The sequence below is a fragment of the Bombina bombina genome, chromosome 7, assembly GCF_027579735.1.
Source record: "Bombina bombina isolate aBomBom1 chromosome 7, aBomBom1.pri, whole genome shotgun sequence".
Lineage (NCBI taxonomy): Eukaryota > Metazoa > Chordata > Amphibia > Anura > Bombinatoridae > Bombina > Bombina bombina.
Genome location: NC_069505.1, coordinates 188310673 through 188333107, shown reverse-complemented (window position 1 = coordinate 188333107; position 22435 = coordinate 188310673). Strand labels below are relative to the sequence as shown.

General features: G+C 38.5%; 1 protein-coding gene across 2 annotated transcripts in view; it reads right to left on the bottom strand.

Annotated features, from left to right (window-relative positions):
* Nucleotides 1-21834, bottom strand: part of TSPAN32 (tetraspanin 32) — a 191120-nt gene extending 169286 nt beyond the window's left edge. For both annotated transcript variants that reach the window (XM_053688927.1, XM_053688928.1), the window contains exons 1-2: nt 21671-21834; nt 956-1070 (exon numbers count right to left, since the gene is read on the bottom strand). In XM_053688927.1, the coding sequence (XP_053544902.1) occupies nt 956-1070; nt 21671-21736 (181 nt within the window). In that variant the 5' untranslated portion in view covers nt 21737-21834. The remainder of the gene's footprint in view (nt 1-955; nt 1071-21670) is intronic.
* Nucleotides 21835-22435: the final 601 nt, after the last annotated feature.

The window sequence follows — 22435 nt, the reverse complement described above, 5'->3', positions numbered from 1 at the left end:
CCCTTTAACCGTTTATCATGCAGAAATATTCTTATATCATTTAGCTTCTGCTCTTTGATTTACATCAGGGCTGCATAAACTACAACCCAAGGACATAAGGCTTTTTGTGTGGTGCACAGCTCCACTGAATACAAAACAGACATCCGTAATTTGTTATTAACACTTGTCATTCAGTTATTAAAGGGACAGTCAACTCCAAAATGTCTATTGTTTAAAAAGATAGATAATCCCTTTATGATCCATTCCCAAGTTTTGCACAACCAACAATGTTATATTAATATACTATATATAATATGTGATAACTTTGTATCCAAGCATCTTCTGACAGTTCCCTGATCACATGACTTTTTACTTATTATCTTTTGACTTGCATTTTAGCCAATCAGTGTTGTGCACAACTTCACAGGCATGAACACAATGTTATCTATATGGCCCTGTTGGAAAAAGCAAATAAAAAAGCATGTGATAAGAAGCTGTCTGTAGTGGCTTAGAGACAGGCAGACATTTAGAGTTTTAAATGTTATAAAGTATTAACATAACAATGTTAGTTGTGCAAAGCTGGGGAATGGGTAGTAAAGGCGTTGTCTATCTTTTTATACAATAACCATTTTAGTGTAGACTGCCCATTTAAGTGTGTGAGCCGATGCCAAATATTGTACTGTACATTTGCGTGGTATTTATAGTTACATTTATCATTTGTAACTAATTCTCTATGTAGTTTTGTTAACTGACAATAAGCTATTTTTAAATGTGAGTACAATATAATGTGGCCCCCAGCCAGTCAAGCCAATAATGAACAACCCTCCGCTTCTGATCTACATGATTGCAAAAAGTACTGTGGTGCTTTAGTGATGGTAAAATATTTCAGGGAGATAAATGTATAGATAGAGAGATAGCAGGACATGAATAGTGTTACTTGTATATAGAGACAGATAGAACGTTGTGCATTACTCACTGATCCAGTGAAGTCCTCTGATTGAGCTCTCAGGGGAGGAAGCTTTTGTTAGCACAATGAAATAACTGCCCCAGCCAGTCATTATTGTAACAATACACACTGCAAGCGCCAGGAGCTAGAGAGAGAAAAAAACAAAACTAAATTATATATGTGGTTATTGCACCAGGTGTGCATGATATGTGTTTAATAGTCATAAAGTTGCAAGAAAAAGTATGTGAACCCTTTGGAATGATATGGATTTCTGCACAAATTGGTCATAAAATGTGATCTGATCATCATCTAAGTCACAACAATAGACAATCACAGTCTGCTTAAACTAATAACACACAAAGAATGAAATGTGGCCATGTTTTTATTGAACACACCATGTAAACATTCACAGTGCAGGTGGAAAAGGTATGTGAATCCCTAGACTAATGACATCACCAAGAGCTAATTGGAGTGAGATGTCAGCCAACTGGAGTCCAATCAATGAGATGAGATTGGAGGTGTTGGTTACAGCTGCCCTGCCCTATAAAAAACACACACCAGTTCTGGGTTTGCTTTTCACAAGAAGCATTGCCTGATGTGAATGATGCCTCACACAAAAGAGCTCTCAGAAGACCTATGATTAAGAGTTGTTGACTTGCATAAAGCTGCAAAGGGTTATAAAAGTATCTCCAAAAGCCTTGCTGTTCATCAGTCCACGGTAAGACAAATTGTCTATAAATGGAGAAAGTTCAGCACTGCTGCTACTCTCCCTAGAAGTGGCCGTCCTGTAAAGATGACTGCAAGAGCACAGCGCAGACTGCTCAATGAGGTGAAGAAGAATCCTGGAGTGTCAGCTAAAGACTTACAAAAGTCACTGGCAAATGCTAACATCCCTGTTAGCGAATCTACAATACGTAAAACACTAAACAAGAATGGATTTCATGGGAGGATACCACAGAGGAAGCCACTGCTGTACAAACAAAACATTGCTGCAAGTTTACAGTTTGCACAAGAGCACCTGGATGTTCCACAGCAGTACTGGCAAAATATTCTGTGGACAGATCAAAACCTCATCCCAACTGTGAAGTATGGTGGTAGGGGCATCATGGTTTGGGGCTGCTTTGCTGCGTCAGGGCCTGGATGGATTGCTATCATAGAAGGAAAAATGAATTCCCAAGTTTATCAAGACATTTTGCAAGAGAACTTAAAGCCATCTGTCTACCAGCTGAAGCTCAACAGAAGATGGGTGTTGTACCAGGACAATGACCCAAAGCATAGAAGTAAATCAACAACAAGAAGCTTAAACAGAAGAAAATACGCCTTCTGAAGTGGCCCAGTAGGAGTCCTGACCTCAACCCGATTGAGATGCTGTGGCATGACCTCAAGAAAGCGATTCACACCAGACATCCCAAGAATATTGCTGAACTGAAACAGTTCTGTAAAGAGGAATGGTCAAGAATTACTCCTGACCGTTGTGCACGTCTGATCTGCAACTACAGGAAACGTTTGGTTGAAGTTATGTCTGCCAAAGGAGGTTCAACCAGTTATTAAATCCAAGGGTTCACATACTTTTTCCACCTGCATTGTGAATGTTTACATGGTGTGTTCAATAAAAACATGGCAACATTTCATTCTTTGTGTGTTATTAGTTTAAGCAGACTGTGATTGTCTATTGTTGTGACTTAGATGATAATCAGATCACATTTTATGACCAATTTGTGCAGAAATCCATATCATTCCAAAGGGTTCACATACTTTTTCTTGCAACTATATCATATAATCAGCTCAAGAACTAGCTGAGTGTGTAATGAAACATCTCTCCTGTCTATACCTGACTTGCTGAGTGTGTAATAAAACCTCTCTCCTGTCTATAACTGACTTGCTGAGTGTGTAATGAAACATCTCTCCTTTCTATACCTGACTTGCTAAGTGTGTAATTGTAATTAAACCTCTCTCCTGTCTATACAGGACTAGCTGAGTGTGTAATTAAACCTCTATTCTGTCTATACAGGACTAGCTGAGTGTGTAATGAAACCTCTCTCCTGTCTATACATAACTAGCTGAGTGTGTAATGAAACCTCTCTTCTGTCTATACATTACTAGCTGAGTGTGTAATGAAACCTCTCTCCTGTCTATACATGACTACCTGATGGTCACACATCTCATTGCAGAATGTCAGATGGGTTATGTAGGTTCAAAAGTGCAGTTTGCAGAAAATATTTTTTATTTATTTAACTCTTTTGCAAGACAGTGCCTTATACTTACATATCATGTGTGTGTATGTATCCGTGTATGTACATATGTGTCTGTATGCTTATGCATCTGGGTATGTAAGAGTGTGTATTTGCATGTGTATATGTGTATGTGTCTTACATCTAGAGGCCTGTCTGGACTTACAATCAGTAGTAGTGTTGTTACAGGGGGGCTTTGGTGGAGTCTGCCCAGGATAAACAGGATTACTTTAGAAGTCTTTGCACATCATCAGGCTTGTAAAGTCATCAGCTAAGGTAAAGATTTCTGGGTGATGACTTCAGAATGATTAGCAGATTGCCTTACTGATTACTTCACAAGCATGAACAGCCAGTATTGAATCTAGAGTCATCTCATTTAAATATTTCGGCCTGTGGGCATACTTTAGGATGGCTACTGATGACTAGTCTGGAGTCATCAATTACTTCAGAATAACTCCAGGAAGATCATCCTTTTTGACTAGAGTGGGCATCATATGCATCACTTATGGCCCCCCTGTGGGCAAACCATGCATAAAAGGGTCACAGTGTAAGGAAAGTGTATGAATTTGACTTTACAATATGGAAGTAGGGTTTGCAAGATGGCTGCCTCAGTGTTCTACAAACCTGCCACCATATTTGTCTATGTGTGTATGTATATGTGTGTGTATATATGTGTGTACAGTACAGTATGTATATGTGTGTGTATATAGATATATATATATATATAGATACACACACTCACATATACACACACACACATATACTGTACATACTGTACATACTGTACACACATATATACACACACATATTCACACACACATATTATATATATATATATATATATATATATATATATATATAAATATATATTAGGTACCTGAGATGCCTGTTGCCTTTTTAGCAGGTCACATTGGCCCCAAGTTATCAAGGTCTGTCGGACCTGATCCGACAGTGTGGATCAGGTCTGACAGACCTCGCTGAATACGGCGAGCAATACGCTCGCTGTATTCAGCATTGCCCCAGCAGCTCACAAGAGCTGCTGGTGCAACGCCGCCCCCTGCAGACTCGCGGACAATAGGCAGCCAGCAGGGGGGTGTCAATCAACCCGATCATACTCGATCGGGTTGATTTCCGGCGATGTCTGTCCGCGGACAGGTTATGGAGCAGCGGTCTTTGTGACCGCTGCTTCATAACTGCTGTTTCTGGCGAGTCTGAAGACTCGCCAGAAACATGGGCCCACTCTACTGAACTCAGGGCCGGGTGGCTAAATCAACCAATTACAAATGACTTAAATGGCTGGCCCGGCTATTGCTATCCTATGGGATTTTATGTGGGTGCGCATGACGTGGTGACAGTGGAGGCGGAGCTCACTTGCGCAGCCTGGTCTGGAATGAGAGGGAATGCAGTATTCTTCCTGGCTCCACCGCTTGATTGAGACTCACACAGACTACACAGTCCAGTGTTCACTACACAGTGACCACTGTGAAACAGCATATGCTTTTCTCCCTTCAATGCATCTTCATTAGGCATTAAAATACTTAAACGGATTAGTCACTAAATACTTGTACATTTACTGTTTGTCTATCTGTCATACATGCAAATAACAAGTATTTATTGCTGAATCTATATAACTATGTGACTTAAAACACAACTGAAAATATGTTGTATGCATTTAATACATTCAGAAACAATACAAGTATATACTTTATTATGATTGTATCATGTGACTTTATCCCCTAGGATACAATTCCTAAACCCATCATAACTATTGTTGTATTTTTTAAGTACTTTTAAAGGCCAGTTTGTATATCCATTACATATTTATCCAAGCAGATATTTTGCTTAAATAACTGTCAATCACCAAAGAAGATGTTTAAGGTTAAACAACTACCTACTGACAAACTGTCATACAGTGAAGGTTTTTTTTTCTGATATAAACACTTTAATCATCTGACTTGCAAAATAATGTCTTAATATATATATATATATATATATATATATATATATATATATATATATATAATATATATATATACACAACACGGAAGGGGACTGCACTCTCATACGGACCGGGTACACATCCCATGACCCTGTAACATGCTCAGCCCTGGGTGCTCACCGGCACTCACAGGAAGCTGTGCCGTCCCCAGAGTCACAGGCAGGTAACCCCAGACAGGTCTGGGTGCAAGAACCATAGGGAAATTACAAAACAAATTAATACAACACACAGAGAAAGTCGAGCACTCACAAGCTCTCAGCTAAGATTTAAAAGCAAAAATGGAAAGGTTAGTTACCGCATCTGGCCAAATGGGACAAGCTCAGGTACCACGTCAAGGTCCTTTCCAATACCTGAGACCCTAAAACAGCCACACAATGCAAGCTCTCAAATCCAAACAAATTGGGAACAAGGGAAGGGTGTACAGGCTTATGTAATCACCCTAGACATATACAAAACACGGAAGGGGACTGGCCAAATCGGACAAGCCCAGGTACTTCATCAAGGTCCTTGACTTTCTCTGTGTGTTGTATTAATTTGTTTTGTAATTTCCCTATGGTTCTTGCACCCAGACCTGTCTGGGGTTAACTGCCTGTGACTCTGGGGACAGCACAGCTTCCTGTGAGTGCCGGTGAGCACCTAGGGCTGAGCATGTTACAGGGTCATGGGATGTGTACCTGGTCCGTATGAGAGTGCAGTCCCCTTCCGTGTTTTGTATATTTCCTGGATGATTACATAAGCCTGTGCACCCTTCCCTTGCTCCCAGTTTGTTTGGATTTGAGAGCTTGCATTGTGTGGCTGTTTTAGGGTTTCAGGTATTGGAAAGGACCTTGACGTGGTACCTGAGCTTGTCCCATTTGGCCAGATGCGGTAACTAACCTTTCCATTTTTGCTTTTAAATCTCAGCTGAGAGCTTGTAAGTGAGTGCTGTGTGATATATATATATATATATATATATATATATATATATGTGTGAGTGTGGCCTTAAACCTGGGGTGGGGGGGCAGCAGAATTTTGAGTGCCTAGGGCAGCACAAAACTTAAATTCGCCCCTGGTGTGTGCAGAATGTGTACATTACCAATGAGGGGAGCCTTTTATTAGTGCAGGTTGCATATCCATCTTTATCTATTTATCCATCTATCCACAAAGTGCCAGATTGAGTCATATGCAATTTTTTTTGCTTGCGCGCTAACTGCCCTCATACACTCACCGCTGAAAGCACAGGGGCCCCCAATCCACAGAACCCTGGGCAGTTGCCTCTGTCACGTGATAGCGAGATCCGCAGGTGTAAAATACAAAACCTGTGAGAGAACTTCACACACGCCCATGGGGCACCCATGTTCAGCCGACTCCCAAAGGCTGTGGGGCTCATTTCACAATAGAAAAACGCTTTAAATTTGTTACTTTTCCCTATGACTTTAACTTCATATTATGAACTTACACAGTCAATTAAGTATAATGTCTACTGTGTATATTAAATATTTAACATGTGCATGGGTAAAATTTTCAGTTTGGTCGAATCTTTCATTCTGAATATTCAAAATTCTTCGTATTTGAAATATTTGGCAGACATGCCATTTGGTATTCATCTCATTTCAAAATAAACAAATAATGACCATTCATGGAATATTTACATTAGTTTTCATATACAGGGAGTGCAGAATTATTAGGCAAATTAGTATTTTGACCACATCATCCTCTTTATGCATGTTGTCTTACTCCAAGCTGTATAGGCTCGAAAGCCTACTACCAATTAAGCATATTAGGTGATGTGCATCTCTGTAATGAGAAGGGGTGTGGTCTAATGACATCAACACCCTATATCAGGTGTGCATAATTATTAGGCAACTTCCTTTCCTTTGGCAAAATGGGTCAAAAGAAGGACTTGACAGGCTCAGAAAAGTCAAAAATAGTGAGATATCTTGCAGAGGGATGCAGCACTCTTAAAATTGCAAAGCTTCTGAAGCGTGATCATCAAACAATCAAGCGTTTCATTCAAAATAGTCAACAGGGTCGCAAGAAGCATGTGGAAAAACCAAGGCGCAAAATAACTGCCCATGAACTGAGAAAAGTCAAGCGTGCAGCTGCCAAGATGCCAATTGCCACCAGTTTGGCCATATTTCAGAGCTGCAACATCACTGGAGTGCCCAAAACCACAAGGTGTGCAATACTCAGAGACATGGCCAAGGTAAGAAAGGCTGAAAGACGACCACCACTGAACAAGACACACAAGCTGAAACATCAAGACTGGGCCAAGAAATATCTCAAGACTGATTTTTCTAAGGTTTTATGGACTGATGAAATGAGAGTGAGTCTTGATGGGCCAGATGGATGGGCCCGTGGCTGGATTGGTAAAGGGCAGAGAGCTCCAGTCCGACTCAGACGCCAGCAAGGTGGAGGTGGAGTACTGGTTTGGGCTGGTATCATCAAAGATGAGCTTGTGGGGCCTTTTCGGGTTGAGGATGGAGTCAAGCTCAACTCCCAGTCCTACTGCCAGTTTCTGGAAGACACCTTCTTCAAGCAGTGGTACAGGAAGAAGTCTGCATTCTTCAAGAAAAACATGATTTTCATGCAGGACAATGCTCCATCACACGCGTCCAAGTACTCCACAGCGTGGCTGGCAAGAAAGGGTATAAAAGAAGAAAATCTAATGACATGGCCTCCTTGTTCACCTGATCTGAACCCCATTGAGAACCTGTGGTCCATCATCAAATGTGAGATTTACAAGGAGGGAAAACAGTACACCTCTCTGAACAGTGTCTGGGAGGCTTTGGTTGCTGCTGCACGCAATGTTGATGGTGAACAGATCAAAACACTGACAGAATCCATGGATGGCAGGCTTTTGAGTGTCCTTGCAAAGAAAGGTGGCTATATTGGTCACTGATTTGTTTTTGTTTTGTTTTTGAATGTCAGAAATGTATATTTGTGAATGTTGAGATGTTATATTGGTTTCACTGGTAAAAATAAATAATTGAAATGGGTATATATTTGTTTTTTGTTAAGTTGCCTAATAATTATGCACAGTAATAGTCACCTGCCCACACAGATATCCCCCTAAAATAGCTATAACTAAAAACAAACTAAAAACTACTTCCAAAACTATTCAGCTTTGATATTAATGAGTTTTTTGGGTTCATTGAGAACATGGTTGTTGTTCAATAATAAAATTAATCCTCAAAAATACAACTTGCCTAATAATTCTGCACTCCCTGTACATGCTCTACTGCTTCTCCTGACGTTCATTTATCAAGCTCTGTATGGAGCTTGATGTCCCGTGTTTCTGGAGAACCTTGATAACGTGTCCGCCTGCTCTGAGGTGGCAGACAGAAATCAACCCGATTGAATACGATCGGGTTGATTGACACCCCCTGCTAATCTGCAGGGGACGGCATTGCACCAGCAGTTCACAAGAACTGCTGGTGCAATGATAAATGCCGACAGCGTACGTCCGCTCATCTAGGGACATAGCTCTGACGGACAAAATTGCCACCAAAGATGAACTTTGTAATGCTTATAATTCTTTTTTTAGGGAATCTCAACCAAGCAGAAAGCATTAGAGAATATGGCACCATGTATATCAAAAACACAATAAATGACCATTTCTTTTCTATTTTACCTAACTACATCTCAGTCTCAGTTCCTGTTTTAAAATGCAATAGTAAATTATTCAATTTTGAATATGCTAACAGTAGGTATGAAGTTGCATACACAGCTTCTGAGCCCTTTATGGTTCAGGCGTCTACATGTGAACTTACAAGCGCAACTTAACAAACAGAAGTCATAAGACGCTCCTTTCTAACCTCTCCTCCACCTCTGAGGTGTTGGATTTAACTAAAGTTTATTCACTGATACAAATATTTACTTTTCATAGCATCTAAATTGTATTTCATGTATAAACATATTCGGGTAAGAGATTAAATAATATTAAAGTAAAATAATTTATTTATAGAAATGATAACACATCCCCTAATATTCAAATAAATGTGCATCATGGGATATTTGCTTAGGAACTCAAACAGAAATGACTGCACGGGTATTGCAATATTAACAATGTTTTCATTTATTTTAAAAGCTGTGATAGAATAGAAAGAATAAATTCATGTCATTCACAAATGTGGCATTGTGCTTATCCATTGCTTGGTCAGTATTATGTTACATTTTTTCAAAAATATGCAGTGATTGATATAAGGGCTCAGAAAATAATTATTTCTTTAAGTAGTTATGATAATAGACAGATAATAAAGAACTATTTATATAGAGTACAATAATTTATTGCTAGATGCAAATACAAGATATCTACAAATGTATCAAACGTAGAACAAAGTGTAAATCATGGGCACCGAGAGGAGGACAAACTGCCCCCTGGAATTGTATTCCTTATTCAAGCAGAAGTGCCCGCCTGAGTCAATCTTTTGATGCCAACAAGACACCTTTTGTTATGCATGATGTTACTACTGATCTGATTATGGGGCCCATTTATCCATAAGGAGCTTGAGGGCCCGTGTTTCTGGCGAGTCTTCAGACTCGCCAGAAACAGCAGTTATGATGCAGCGGTCACAAAGACTGCTGCTCGATAACATGTCCGCCTCCTCTGAGCAGGTGGACAGGAATTGCCGGAATTCAACCCGATCGAGTACGATCGGGTTGATTGACACCCCCTGCCGGCGGCCCATTGGCCGCAAGTCTGCAGGTGGCGGTGTTGCACCAGCAGCTCTTGTGAGCTGCTAATGCAAAGCTGAATACAGAGAGCGTATTGCTCTCCGCATTCAACAAGGTTTTGCGGACCTGATCTGCACTGTCGGATAAGGTCCGCAAGACCTTTAGTAAATAGGCCTCCATGTTTGGAGCATCCCCACCCTCTGCGCTCTAACACATAATAAATACAAATACATCCTCATCACATGTTCCTTGTCATGAAGGGGTAGATTAATTAAGCATCGAATGATGTTTTCTACGCCCATCGTTTCAGGCTCGTAAGACCGTTGCTCCTTAACTTCTCCACCACCTTTTAGGTGGCGGACTGCAATGATCCTGATCCGATAAGATCGGGATGAATGACACCCCGCCAGTGAGCAGGGGGCGGCATTGCGCAATCATTTCACTAGAAATGCTTGTGCAATGTTAAATGCTGACAGCAAATCATGTCCGCTTGCCCTTTAATAAATCTACCACGAAATCTTATGTTGCTGCAGACCTGACAAATATTTTATAGTGTGTATTTTTGTATCAGGTGGCATCACATAAAGAGCTAGATTACTAGTGGAGAGTTAATTTATCACACGCCCGCAAACATACAAATTTTTCCATTTGCGGGCACGTGATAAATAACCAGCCATTAGCTCTTATAAAATTAATCAGATCCTGGGTTAATTTTATAAATGTCCACCAAATGCCCCCCAAATCAAGTGTAATATACTTTGTCAAAAAAATAAACACCTAGATTACGAGTTTTGCGTTAGAAGCTGTGCGGTGCTAACGAGCAGTTTATGCTCACCGCTCACTTACAGACAGCGCTGGTATTACGGGTATTTAGAAACCCGGCGTTAACCGCAAAAAAGTGAGAAGAGAAGAGCAAAATTTAGCTCCACATCTCACCTCAATACCAGCGCTGCTTACGTTAGCGGTGAGCTGGTAAAATGTGCTTGTGCACGATTTCCCTATAGGAATCAATGGGGGAGAGCCGGCTGAAAAAAAACCTAACACCTGCAAAAAAGCAGCGTAAAGCTTCTAACGCAGCCCCATTGATTCCTATGGGGAAATAAAAGTTATGTCTACACGTAACACCCTAACATGAACCCCAAGTCTAAACACCCCTAATCTTACACTTATTAACCCCTAAAACTGCCGTCCCCGGCATCGCGACACCTACATTATATTATTAACCCCTAATCTGCCGCTCCGGACAACGCTGCCACCTACATTATACTTATGAACCCCTAATCTGCTGCCCCCAACATCGCCAAAGCCTACATTATATTTATGAACCCCTAATCTGCCGCCCCTAATGTCGCCACAACCTAACTACATTTATTAACCCCCCGATCTGCCACCCACAACATCACCACCACTATAATAAAGTTATTAACCCCTAAACCTAAATCTAACCCTAACCCTAACACCCCCTAACTTAAATATAATTACAATAAATCAAAATAAAATTATTACAATTATCTAAATAATTCCTATTTAAAACTACTTACCTACAAAATAAACCCTAAACTAGCTATAATATAACTAATAATTACATTGTAGCTAGCTTAGGGTTTATTTTTATTTTACAGGCAACTTTGTATTTATTTTAACTAGGTATAATAGTTATTAAATAGTTATTAACTATTTAATAACTACCTAGTTAAAATAAAGACAAATTTACTTGTAAAATAAAACCTAACCTAAGTTACACTAACACCTAACACTACAATATAATTAAATAAATTAACTAAATTAAATACAATTAATTACAATTAAATAAAATTATCTAAAGTACGAAAAAACCCCCACTAAATTACAGAAAATAATAAAATAAGTACAAGATGTTTAAACTAATTACACCTACTCTAATCCCCCTAACAAAATAAAAAAGCCCCCCAAAATAAAAAAAGCCCAACCCTACACTAAATTACAAATAGCCCTTAAAAGGGCCTTTTGCGGGGCATTGCCCCAAAATAATCAGCTCTTTTACCTGTAAAAAAAAAAGTACAAATACCCCCCCAACATTAAAACCCACCACCCACACAACCAACCCTACTCTAAAACCCACCCAATCCCTCCTAAAAAAAAACTAACACTAACCCCTTGAAGATCACCCTACCGGGAGACATCTTAACCCAACCGGGCAGAAGTGGTCCTTCAGACGGGCAGAAGTCTTCATCCAAGCTGGGCAGAAGAGGTCCTCCAGATGGGCAGAAGTCTTCATCCAGACGGCATCTTCTATCTTCATCCATCCGGCGCGGAGCGGGTCCATCTTCAAGACATCCGATGCGGAGTATCCTTCTCGGCCGACGACTACCCGACAAATGAAGGTTCCTTTAAGTGACGTCATCCAAGATGGCGTCCCTTCAATTCTAATTGGCTGATAGAATTCTATCAGCCAATCGGAATTAAGGTAGGAAAAATCCTATTGGCTGATACAATCAGCCAATAGTATTGAAGTTCAATCCTATTGGCTGATCCAATCAGCCAATAGGATTGAGCTCGCATTCTATTGGCTGTTCAAATCAGCCAATAGAATGCAAGCTCAATCCTATTGGCTGATTGCATCGGAATTGAAGGGACGCCATCTTGGATGACGTCACTTAAAGGAACCTTCATTAGTCGGGTAGTCGTTGGCCGAGAAGGATGCTCTGCATTGGATGTCTTGAAGATGGACCCGCTCCGCGCCGGATGGATGAAGATAGAAGATGCCGTCTGGATGAAGACTTCTGCCCATCTGGAGGACCTCTTCTGCCCGACTTGGATGAAGACTTCTGCACATCTGGAGGACAACTTCTGCCCGGTTGGGTGAAGACGTCTCACGGTAGGGTGATCTTCAAAGGGTTAGTTTTTTTTTAAGGGGGGATTGGGTGGGTTTTAGAGTAGGGTTGGTTGTGAGGGTGGTGGGTTTTAATGTTGGGGGGGTATTTGTACTTTTTTTTTACAGGTAAAAGAGCTGATTACTTTGGGGCAATGCCCCGCAATAGGACCTTTTAAGGGCTATTTGTAATTTAGTGTAGGGTAGGGCTTTTTTTTATTTTGGGGGGCTTTTTTATTTTGTTAGGGGGATTAGAGTAGGTGTAATTAGTTTAAAAATCTTGGTAATTATTTTATTATTTTCTGTAATTTAGTGTTTGTTTTTTTCGTACTTTAGAAAATTGTATTTAATTTAATTTATTTAATTATAGTGTAGTGTTAGGTGTTAGTGTAACTTAGTTTAGGTTTTATTTTACAGGTAAATTTGTCTTTATTTTAACTAGGTAGTTATTAAATAGTTAATAACTATTTAAAAACTATTTTACCTAGTTAAAATAAATACAAAGTTGCCTGTACAATAAAAATAAACCCTAAGCTAGCTACAATGTAACTATTAGTTATATTGTAGCTAGTTTCGGGTTTATTTTATAGGTAAGTATTTAGTTTTAAATAGGAATAATTTAGGTAATTGTAGTAATTTTATTTAGATTTAGTGTAATTATATTTAAGATGGGGGGTTAGGGTTAGACTTAGGTTTAGGGGTTAATACATTTAATATAGTGGTGGCGACGGGGGCGGCAGATTAGGGGTTAATAAATATAGGTAGGTTGCGGCGATGTTAAGGATGGCAGATTAGGGGTTAATAATATTTAACTAGTGTTTGCGATGCTGGAGTGCGGCAGTTTAGGGTTTAATATATTTATTATAGTGGCGGCGATGTCCGGTTCGGCAGATTAGGGGTTAAAATATTCATTTTAGTGTTTGCAATGTGGGGGGGCCTCTGTTTAGGGGTTAATAGGTAGTTTATGGGTGTTAGTGTACTTTTTAGCACTTTAGATAAGAGTTTTATGCTATGGCGTTGTAGTGTAAAACTCTTAACTACTGACTTTAAAATGCAGTACCAGGCTTGACAGGAGAGGGTCTACCACTCATTTTTTGTCAGACTCGTAATACCGGCGCTATGCAAGTCCCATTGAAAATATAGGATACGCAATTGACGTAAGTGGATTTTTGGTATTTCCGAGTCTGGCCAAAAAAGTGAGCGGTGAGCCTGTCATTTTAAGACTCGTAATACCAGCGGGCGTTAAAAAGCAGAGTTGGGACCTCTTAACGCTGCTTTTTAAGCCTAACGCACAACTCGTAATCTAGCCGAAAGATAGTAGCATCTTTATTTTTTAATAAAATTGCTGAAAAAAGCAGTTACGAGGGTTTAAAGTGAGCGAATGTGGGGTGTTAGAAAAAAAAATGGTCTTTGCATTGTGGTCTATGGGGACTGTGTATTCCCTGTGTATATATATATATATATATATATATATATTTATATATATATATGTGTGTGTATGTATGCTTATATACATATATATTTATGTATGTATGCTTATATACATATATATTTATGTGTTAATGTGTATATAAACATATCAACACATAAATATATATGTATATAGTCATATACATATATATATTTACAAATTGCTGCGCGACTTACCCCCTTCACTGCGCAAGTTCTCATGCCGTGAGGCACGGCATGAGAACAAGGCTCTCATTGGAGCCTAGGGAAGTGAGCTCTTGTTGTGAGCACAATGCTTTCATGCAATGCGATTGCAAGGTTGTGTTCATATTGCACCTCACTTGTAATACCAGTAGACATTTGCATGCGCTGGTATTATTTAGTTGAGCGCAAATATCGCTTTTGCATAAGCGATATTTTGCACTCAACTCATAACCTGGCCCAAAGTGTCTTCACCAAATAACATCTACTGTCATTTACAAAGCTTCTGTTTTAAAATTAATATTTAAAATATGAGAGAAATAGATATTGTAACATATTTTGTGTGTGATTTTTGCAATAAGATTATCTAGAAGCGTTTCCAATCAAAATATTTTATGTATTTATTCTTAGGGGCCGAATTATCAAGAGCTTGATGCCTTCAGGCTCGCCAGAAACAGAAGTTAAGAAGCAGCTGTCTAAAGACCACTGCTCCATAACTTGTCCGCCTGCTCTGAGGCTGCGGACAGAAATCAACCCAATCAAATACGATCGGGTTGATTGACACCCCCTGCAATCAGCCGATTGACAGCGAATCTGCAGGGGGCGGTATTGCACAAGCAGTTCTGTGAACTGTTTGTTTAATGATTAATGTCAGCATTTATCAATGTGCAGCGGACATGATGCGCTACATCGTATCATATCCGCTCACACTTTGATAAATATGCCCTTTAGGGGACCTCTGCTCCATATCTTGTCCGCCTGCTCTGAGGCCGCGGACAGCAATCAACCCGATTAAATACGATCGTGTTAATTGACACCCCCTGCTAGCGGTTGCAAATCTGCAGGGGGACGGCATTGCACCAGCAGTTCACAAGATGGTGCAATGATAAATGCTGACAGCGTATGCTATCGGCATTTATCGATGTTCAGAGGACATTATACGCTGCATCGTATCATATCCACTCGCACATTAATAAATATACCTCTTAATCTTAAAACTTTCACATTGAGACCTTGTAGTATTAAACCTATTGCCACTGAAGAGTCATTAGTAATACAATAGTGACCTGCTGTACTTTTGATAAATATCTATGTTGATTTTTTCAGATTATCTGATTTTAGAAAATATACAGTAAAAACGCCCTAGGTTTATAACATTTTATTGAGTTTAATGTCACAGGTGAATATGATAAATTTAAATTTGTGCCAGGTGATCATTTTACTAGACATTGCCAAATATTAGTTTATTAAATGAATGCAGAATATAGGCAGTTAGTTATTTCTATTATTATTTCTATTATTATTCTATTAGCTATTTCTATTATTATTCTATTAGCCATTTCTATTATTATTCTCATAGCTATTTCTATTATTATTCTATTAGCTATGTCTATTATTATTCTAATAGCTATTTCTATTATTATTCTATTCGCTATTTATATTATTATTCTATTAGCTATTTCTATTATTATTCTATTAGCCATTTCTATTATTATTCTAATAGCTATTTCTATTATTATTCTGTTAGCTATTTCTATTATTATTCTATTAGCCATTTCTATTATTATTCTAATAGCTATTTCTATTATTATTCTATTAGCTATGTCTATTATTATTCTAATAGCTATTTCTATTATTATTCTATTAGCTATTTCTATTATTATTCTATTAGCTATTTCTGCTAATGGATTTATTAGCAGAACAGTCTAACACACAGTTATATAGACTTGCACAGATTTTTGTGTGTTGCACAAATAAATCTGGCACTGAAAATAACTAATTGTTGCTGCCTGCGGCAATATAAATATTTCTTACTGTATTATCTTCCATTCCATAGTGTGATGTTACTAACTATGGTGAAAGACTATAGAATTACACAGCAGGGGCGCGATCCGATATACGGCGTAGTTTGCAGGCGCAAGCGAGGGAACCCGCGTTGCCCGCAGTTTCAGCTCGCATCTCGAGCTATCCAATATATGGCGCAGTCAGATGCTAACGTGTCGGATAAACCAGCGATGTCCAGAAATCTGCGCAAGTACAAATTTCTGGCGTCGCCAGTGACTTACTCCACGTTAGAAACTGCCGGCGCCTACAAAACCTGACTAAAGTATGAAATCACCCGCACTGTCTAACACGCCTCCCAAACATAGCCCGACACGTCTAACCCTCTATCCGATATCTCCCCTCACTATCCTAACAATAAAATATGTATTAACCCCTAAACCGCCGCTCCCGGACCCCACCACCAGCTATATTAAATCTATAACCCCCTAAAGTGAGCCCCTACCCCGCCGACATCTACCTTACCTACCCCCTAAAGCGAACCTCTACCCCGCCGCAATCTATTTTAAAATTATTAACCCCTAATTTAATCCCCCTACCCCGCCGCCATCTATATTAAATTATTTAACCCCTAAAATACTAAACTATCCCTACCACTAAACCTAAGTCTAACCCTACAAATAGCCCTGAAAAGGGCTTTTTGCGTGGTATTGCCCCAAAGTAACAGCTCTTTTGCCAGCCCTTAAAATGGATTTTTGCGGGGCATGCCCCAAAGAATTCAGCTCTTTTACCAGCCCTTAAAAGGGCTTTTGGCGGGGCTTTGTCACAAAGTAAACTGCTCTTTTGCCTACAATCTACATCCCCCTACACCGCGGCCACCTATAATAAATGTATTAACCCCTAATCTAATCAACCCTACACTGCCGCCAGCTATATTAACTATATTAACCCTATTATATTAGGGTTAATATAGTTAATATAGTTGTTATTATATTATATATATTAACTATATTAACCCTAATTATATTAGGGTTAATATAGTTAATATCGTTATTATATTATATATATATTAAGTATAATAACCCTATCTAACTCTAACATCCCTAACTAAACTCTTATTAAGATAAATCTAATATTAATATTATTAATTAAAATATTCCTATTTAAATCTAAATACTTACCTATAAAATAAACCCTAAGATAGCTACAATATAATTAATAATTACATTGTAGCTATGTTAGGGTTTATATTTATTTTACAGGTAAATTGTTAATTATTTTAACTAGGTATAATAGCTATTAAATAGTTATTAACTATTTAATAGCTACCTAGTTAAAATAATTACCCAATTACCTGTAAAATAAATCCTAACCTAAGTTACAAATACACCTACATTATCAATAAATTAAATAAACTACAAATATCTATCTAAAAATACAATTAAATAAACTAAACTAAATTACAAAAACAAACAAACACTAATTACAAAAAATAAAAAAAAGATTACAAGATTTTTAAGCTAATTACACCTATTCTTAGCCCCCTAATAAAATAATAAAGCCCCCCAAAATAAAAAAAAACACAATACCACCCCCCAACATTACAACCCACCACCCACATACCCCTAATCCAACCCAAACCCCCCTTAAATAAACCTAACACTACCCCCCTGAAGATCTCCCTACCTTATCTTCACTACGCCGGGCCGAACTCCTCATCCAATCCGGGTGATGTCTATCCAAGCGGCAAAGAAGAAGTCTTCATCCCGGCGATGTTTTTATCCAAGCGGCAGCAAAGTCTTCTTCCATCCGGCAGCATCTTCCATCAAGCGGTATCTTCAATCTTCTTTCTTCGCTCCACCAACGCGGAACATCCATCCCGGCCGACGACTGAACGACGAATGAGGTACCTTTAAATGATGTCATCCAAGATGAAGAAAGAAGATTGAAGATGCCGCTTGATGGAAGATGCTGCCGGATGGAAGAAGACTTTGCTGCCGCTTGGATAAAAACATCGCCGGGATGAAGACTTCTTCTTTGCCGCTTGGATAGACATCACCCGGATCAGATGAGGAGTTCGGCCCGGCGTGGTGAAGATAAGGTAGGGAGATCTTCAGGGGGGTAGTGTTAGGTTTATTTAAGGGGGGTTTGGGTTAGATTAGGGGTATGTGGGTGGTGGGTTGTAATGTTGGGGGGTGGTATTGTGTTTTTTTTTCAGGCAAAAGAGCAGTTTTCTTTGGGGCATGCCCCGCAAAAAGCCTTTTTAAGGGCTGGTAAGGTAAAAGAGCTTTGAACTTTTTTTTAATTTAGAATAGGGTAGGGACATTTTTTGTATTTTGGGGGCTTTATTATTTTATTAGGGGGCTTAGAATAGGTGTAATTAGCTTAAAAATCTTGTAATCTTTTTTTTATTTTTTGTAATTTAGTGTTTTTTTTTTTTTGTAATTTAGTTTAGTTTATTTAATTGTATTTTTAGATAGATATTTGTAGTTTATTTAATTTATTGATAGTGTAGGTGTATTTGTAACTTAGGTTAGGATTTATTTTACAGGTAATTGGGTAATTATTTTAACTAGGTAGCTATTAAATAGTTAATAACTATTTAATAGCTATTATACCTAGTTAAAATAATTAACAATTTACCTGTAAAATAAATATAAACCCTAACATAGCTACAATGTAATTATTAATTATATTGTAACTATCTTAGGGTTTATTTTATAGGTAAGTATTTAGATTTAAATAGGAATATTTTAGTTTATAATATGAATAAGATTTATTTAATAAGAATTTAGTTAGGGGTGTTAGGGTTAGATAGAGTTAATATAGTTAATATAAATACTATAGTAACTATATTAACTATATTAACCCTAATATAATTAGGGTTAATATAGTTAATATATATAATGTAATAACTATATTAACTATAATATACTTAGGGTTAATATAGATAATATAGCTGGCGGCGGGGTAGGTAGATTAAATTAGGGGTTAATAATTTTAATATAGATGGCGGCGGTGTAAGGGGCTTACATTAGGGGTTAATACTATTAATATAGGTGGCGGCGCTGTAGGGAGGGCAGGTTATAGGGCAAAGAGCTGTTTACTTTGGGGCAAAGCCCCGCAAAAGGCCCTTTTAAGGGCTGGTAATAGAGATAATTATTTTAGGGGGATTAGATTAGGGGTTAATAATATTAATATAGCTGGCGGCGGTATAGGGGGATTAGATTAGGGGTTAATAATTTTTATATAGGTGGCGGTGGTGTAAGGGGTCAGATTAGGGGATAAATAAGGTAGATGGCGGCGGTGTAAGGGGTTCACATTAGGGGATAGATCAGGTAGATGGCGGCGGTTTTAGGGGTTCACATTAGGGGTTAGATCAGTTAGATGGTGGCGGTTTTAGGGGATCACAGTAGGGGGTTAGTTTATGTAGATGCGGCGGTTTAGGGGTTAAATACTTTATTAGGGATTGCGGCGGGGGATCGCGGTTGACAGGGAGATAGACATTGCGCATGCGTTAGGTGTTAGGTTTATTTAGCAGGTAGTTTAGGGAGTTACGGGGCTCCAATAGTCAGCGTAAGGCTTCTTACGGCTGCTTTTTGTGGCGAGGTGAAAATGGAGTAAGATTTCTCCATTTTCGCCACGTAAGTCCTTACGCTGTATATTGGATACTAAACTGCGCTGGTTTGGTATACCTGCCTATGGCCCAAAAAACTACGGGCGACGGCAGAAATATACGCGCGTAACTTCTAGGTTACGCCGTATATACAAACCAGCGCAAATATTGGCGTCGCCAGCTTTTGCGGGCGACGATTTTTATTGGATCGAGCCCCAGATTGTTGTATAGCACACGTGCACACCTGCACAGAAACCTTACTGAATTGAGTCTGGGTAGGGATATGCAAATGAGTATCACAGTGCTGCACCTTTTTGTTTCTGTCTTTTTAAACAACAGCTCCCTAGTGCAAGTGCAGTTCTGCACAGCTTTAAAGCATAGCAGGTATGAAGGGTACAGTAGGGAAACCCCATGCATGCAGCTGTTTTGTTCTCATTAGATCTAATAAGCACATGAGGTTCCTACTTGCTGAATAGGGATGCTGGTACAGGTCATTAAACCAGTCTCAAAATCCCTTCTGCTGTGAGAACAGACATGAAATAGTGTGTCACTCTGACTCATAGGGTGATTGACAGCTGTGTTGCTGGGGTAACCATATTTAAAATGTATTCACTTTGCTTTCCATTTTGAGAGATATATTTTTAAAATATTTGCAATAATGTTACAATTATGTATGTTAGTAGAACTAATGTTATTTAAAAAATATAGGGCTGGATTATAAGTGGAGCACTTATTTATTGCGCACCCATAAAAGGGCAAATTTGCCTATTTGCGGACGCGTAATAAAAAACCAGCTATTACAAGTTTGCTGGTTATTGCTACCGCAAGCTCGCGGTAGCAATTAGTACTCCAAAAATTAACCAGAGATCAGATCTCTGGTTAATTTTCCAAAAGTGCCCAAATTGCCCCCAAATTTTAGCCTAGTGGGGGGTTTGTAAAATTAAAAATATTAACATTTTTTTAAGTTAAAAAAACTGCACAAACAGTTTTTAGGTGTTAAATTGAGCAGATGTGGGATGTTAGACAAAAAAGGGCACTGAAAAGTGCCTTTACATAGCAGTCTAGGGGAACTGTGTTTTCCCAGTAAATATATATGTTTGTTCTTATATACACATATAAACACAAATATATATATATATGTATATATTCATATACATATATATTTAAAATATGCTGCCCATCGCTGGGCGACTTACCCTTTTCGCTGCGCTAGGTTCTCAGCCGTGTCTCACGGAATGAGAACAACGTTCCCATTGGAGCCTATGGAAGCGCGCTCTCGTGAGTGCAATGTTTCCCTGCCTAACTTGTAATACCAGCTATTACTGAGTAGATAACAAATATTGTGCTCGCGTAAGCGATATTTTGCACTCCACTGGTAATCTAGCCCATAATATATAAAGATTTCTGAAGTTAAAAAAACAACATAACAAAGCACAAGATGATTACAGAAGTTACTGGTAAATGTGCTACTAAACATATGTACAAGTGGAGGAGTTCCTTGCCCAGTGAGCTGAAAATCTAAGAAATTATAGTCGCCACCTGTTCTCCAGAAATATACTGTACACTCTGTTGGTGATTGAACACAATGGTACATGGGTCTCACACAAGGCCCCCCAAAAAGTTCTACCTTAGCCCTACTGTTGATCCCATGATGTATATTTTTCACAAATGAGCAGTATTTTCACCCTTTGGCTGCCAGGAACATACAAATTAATTATTTTACCTCTTTGGCTGCCAGTGACAAGTGCAAACAGATGTAATTCGAGTCCCTTGACCACCCCACACTTCATCCTGCTCCATATGTAATTCATTTAGGCAGAAGAAGCTTTTTTTATTTAACTAACATTAAAAAAGACTGGGCATATAAGTGTCCAATATTTTTGTGAATATTTTACTGGACATCTTGCTAAAACACTGGACTGTACACACCCATCAACTCTAGAGAGAAGAGTCTAATTACCATAGTGAAGATGCAGCTGGCAAGGAGCTGATATCTTGCAACTCGAACCCAAAGCTTCTTTTCCATGACTGTCTCTTGTCACTGCAGTATATGATGTGTATAATGCTGCTACACGCATGTAAACATTATGTATATATAAGTACACAACTAGCTCACACACACTGACTCACAGGATACTAACAATTGCAATATGTAGATAAGCACAGTGTCTTTCTCTTCCTGACTTATGTAGATAAATGATAGCCACTAGGCTCACCACAAGATCTCACAATGCCTGATGGGAAAGTAGTGCTGAGAAGGCGTTCCTATCACTAGCAAGATCATTCATTTATAATAGATACCTTATTATTTGCTTTACATAATAATCCCCTGAAAGTTAGACTTTATCAAACTGTAGACTAAATCTATAGATTCCTTTTTACTCTAGTAGTATCATATTCAGCTACTAGTGGGATATGTGGTGTTCCAATTATGTTATGCTCAAATAATGTATGGCTTATAAAAAAACTGCATGCCAAAAAAAGTACTTTGTTATACTAAATTATATATACACATACACATATATATATACTGTATATATATATATATATATATATATATACACTGTATATATATATACACTGTATATATATATATATATATATATATATATATATATATATATATATATATATATATATATATATACAGGGAGTGCAGAATTATTAGGCAAGTTGTATTTTTGAGGATTAATTTTATTATTGAACAACAACCATGTTCTCAATG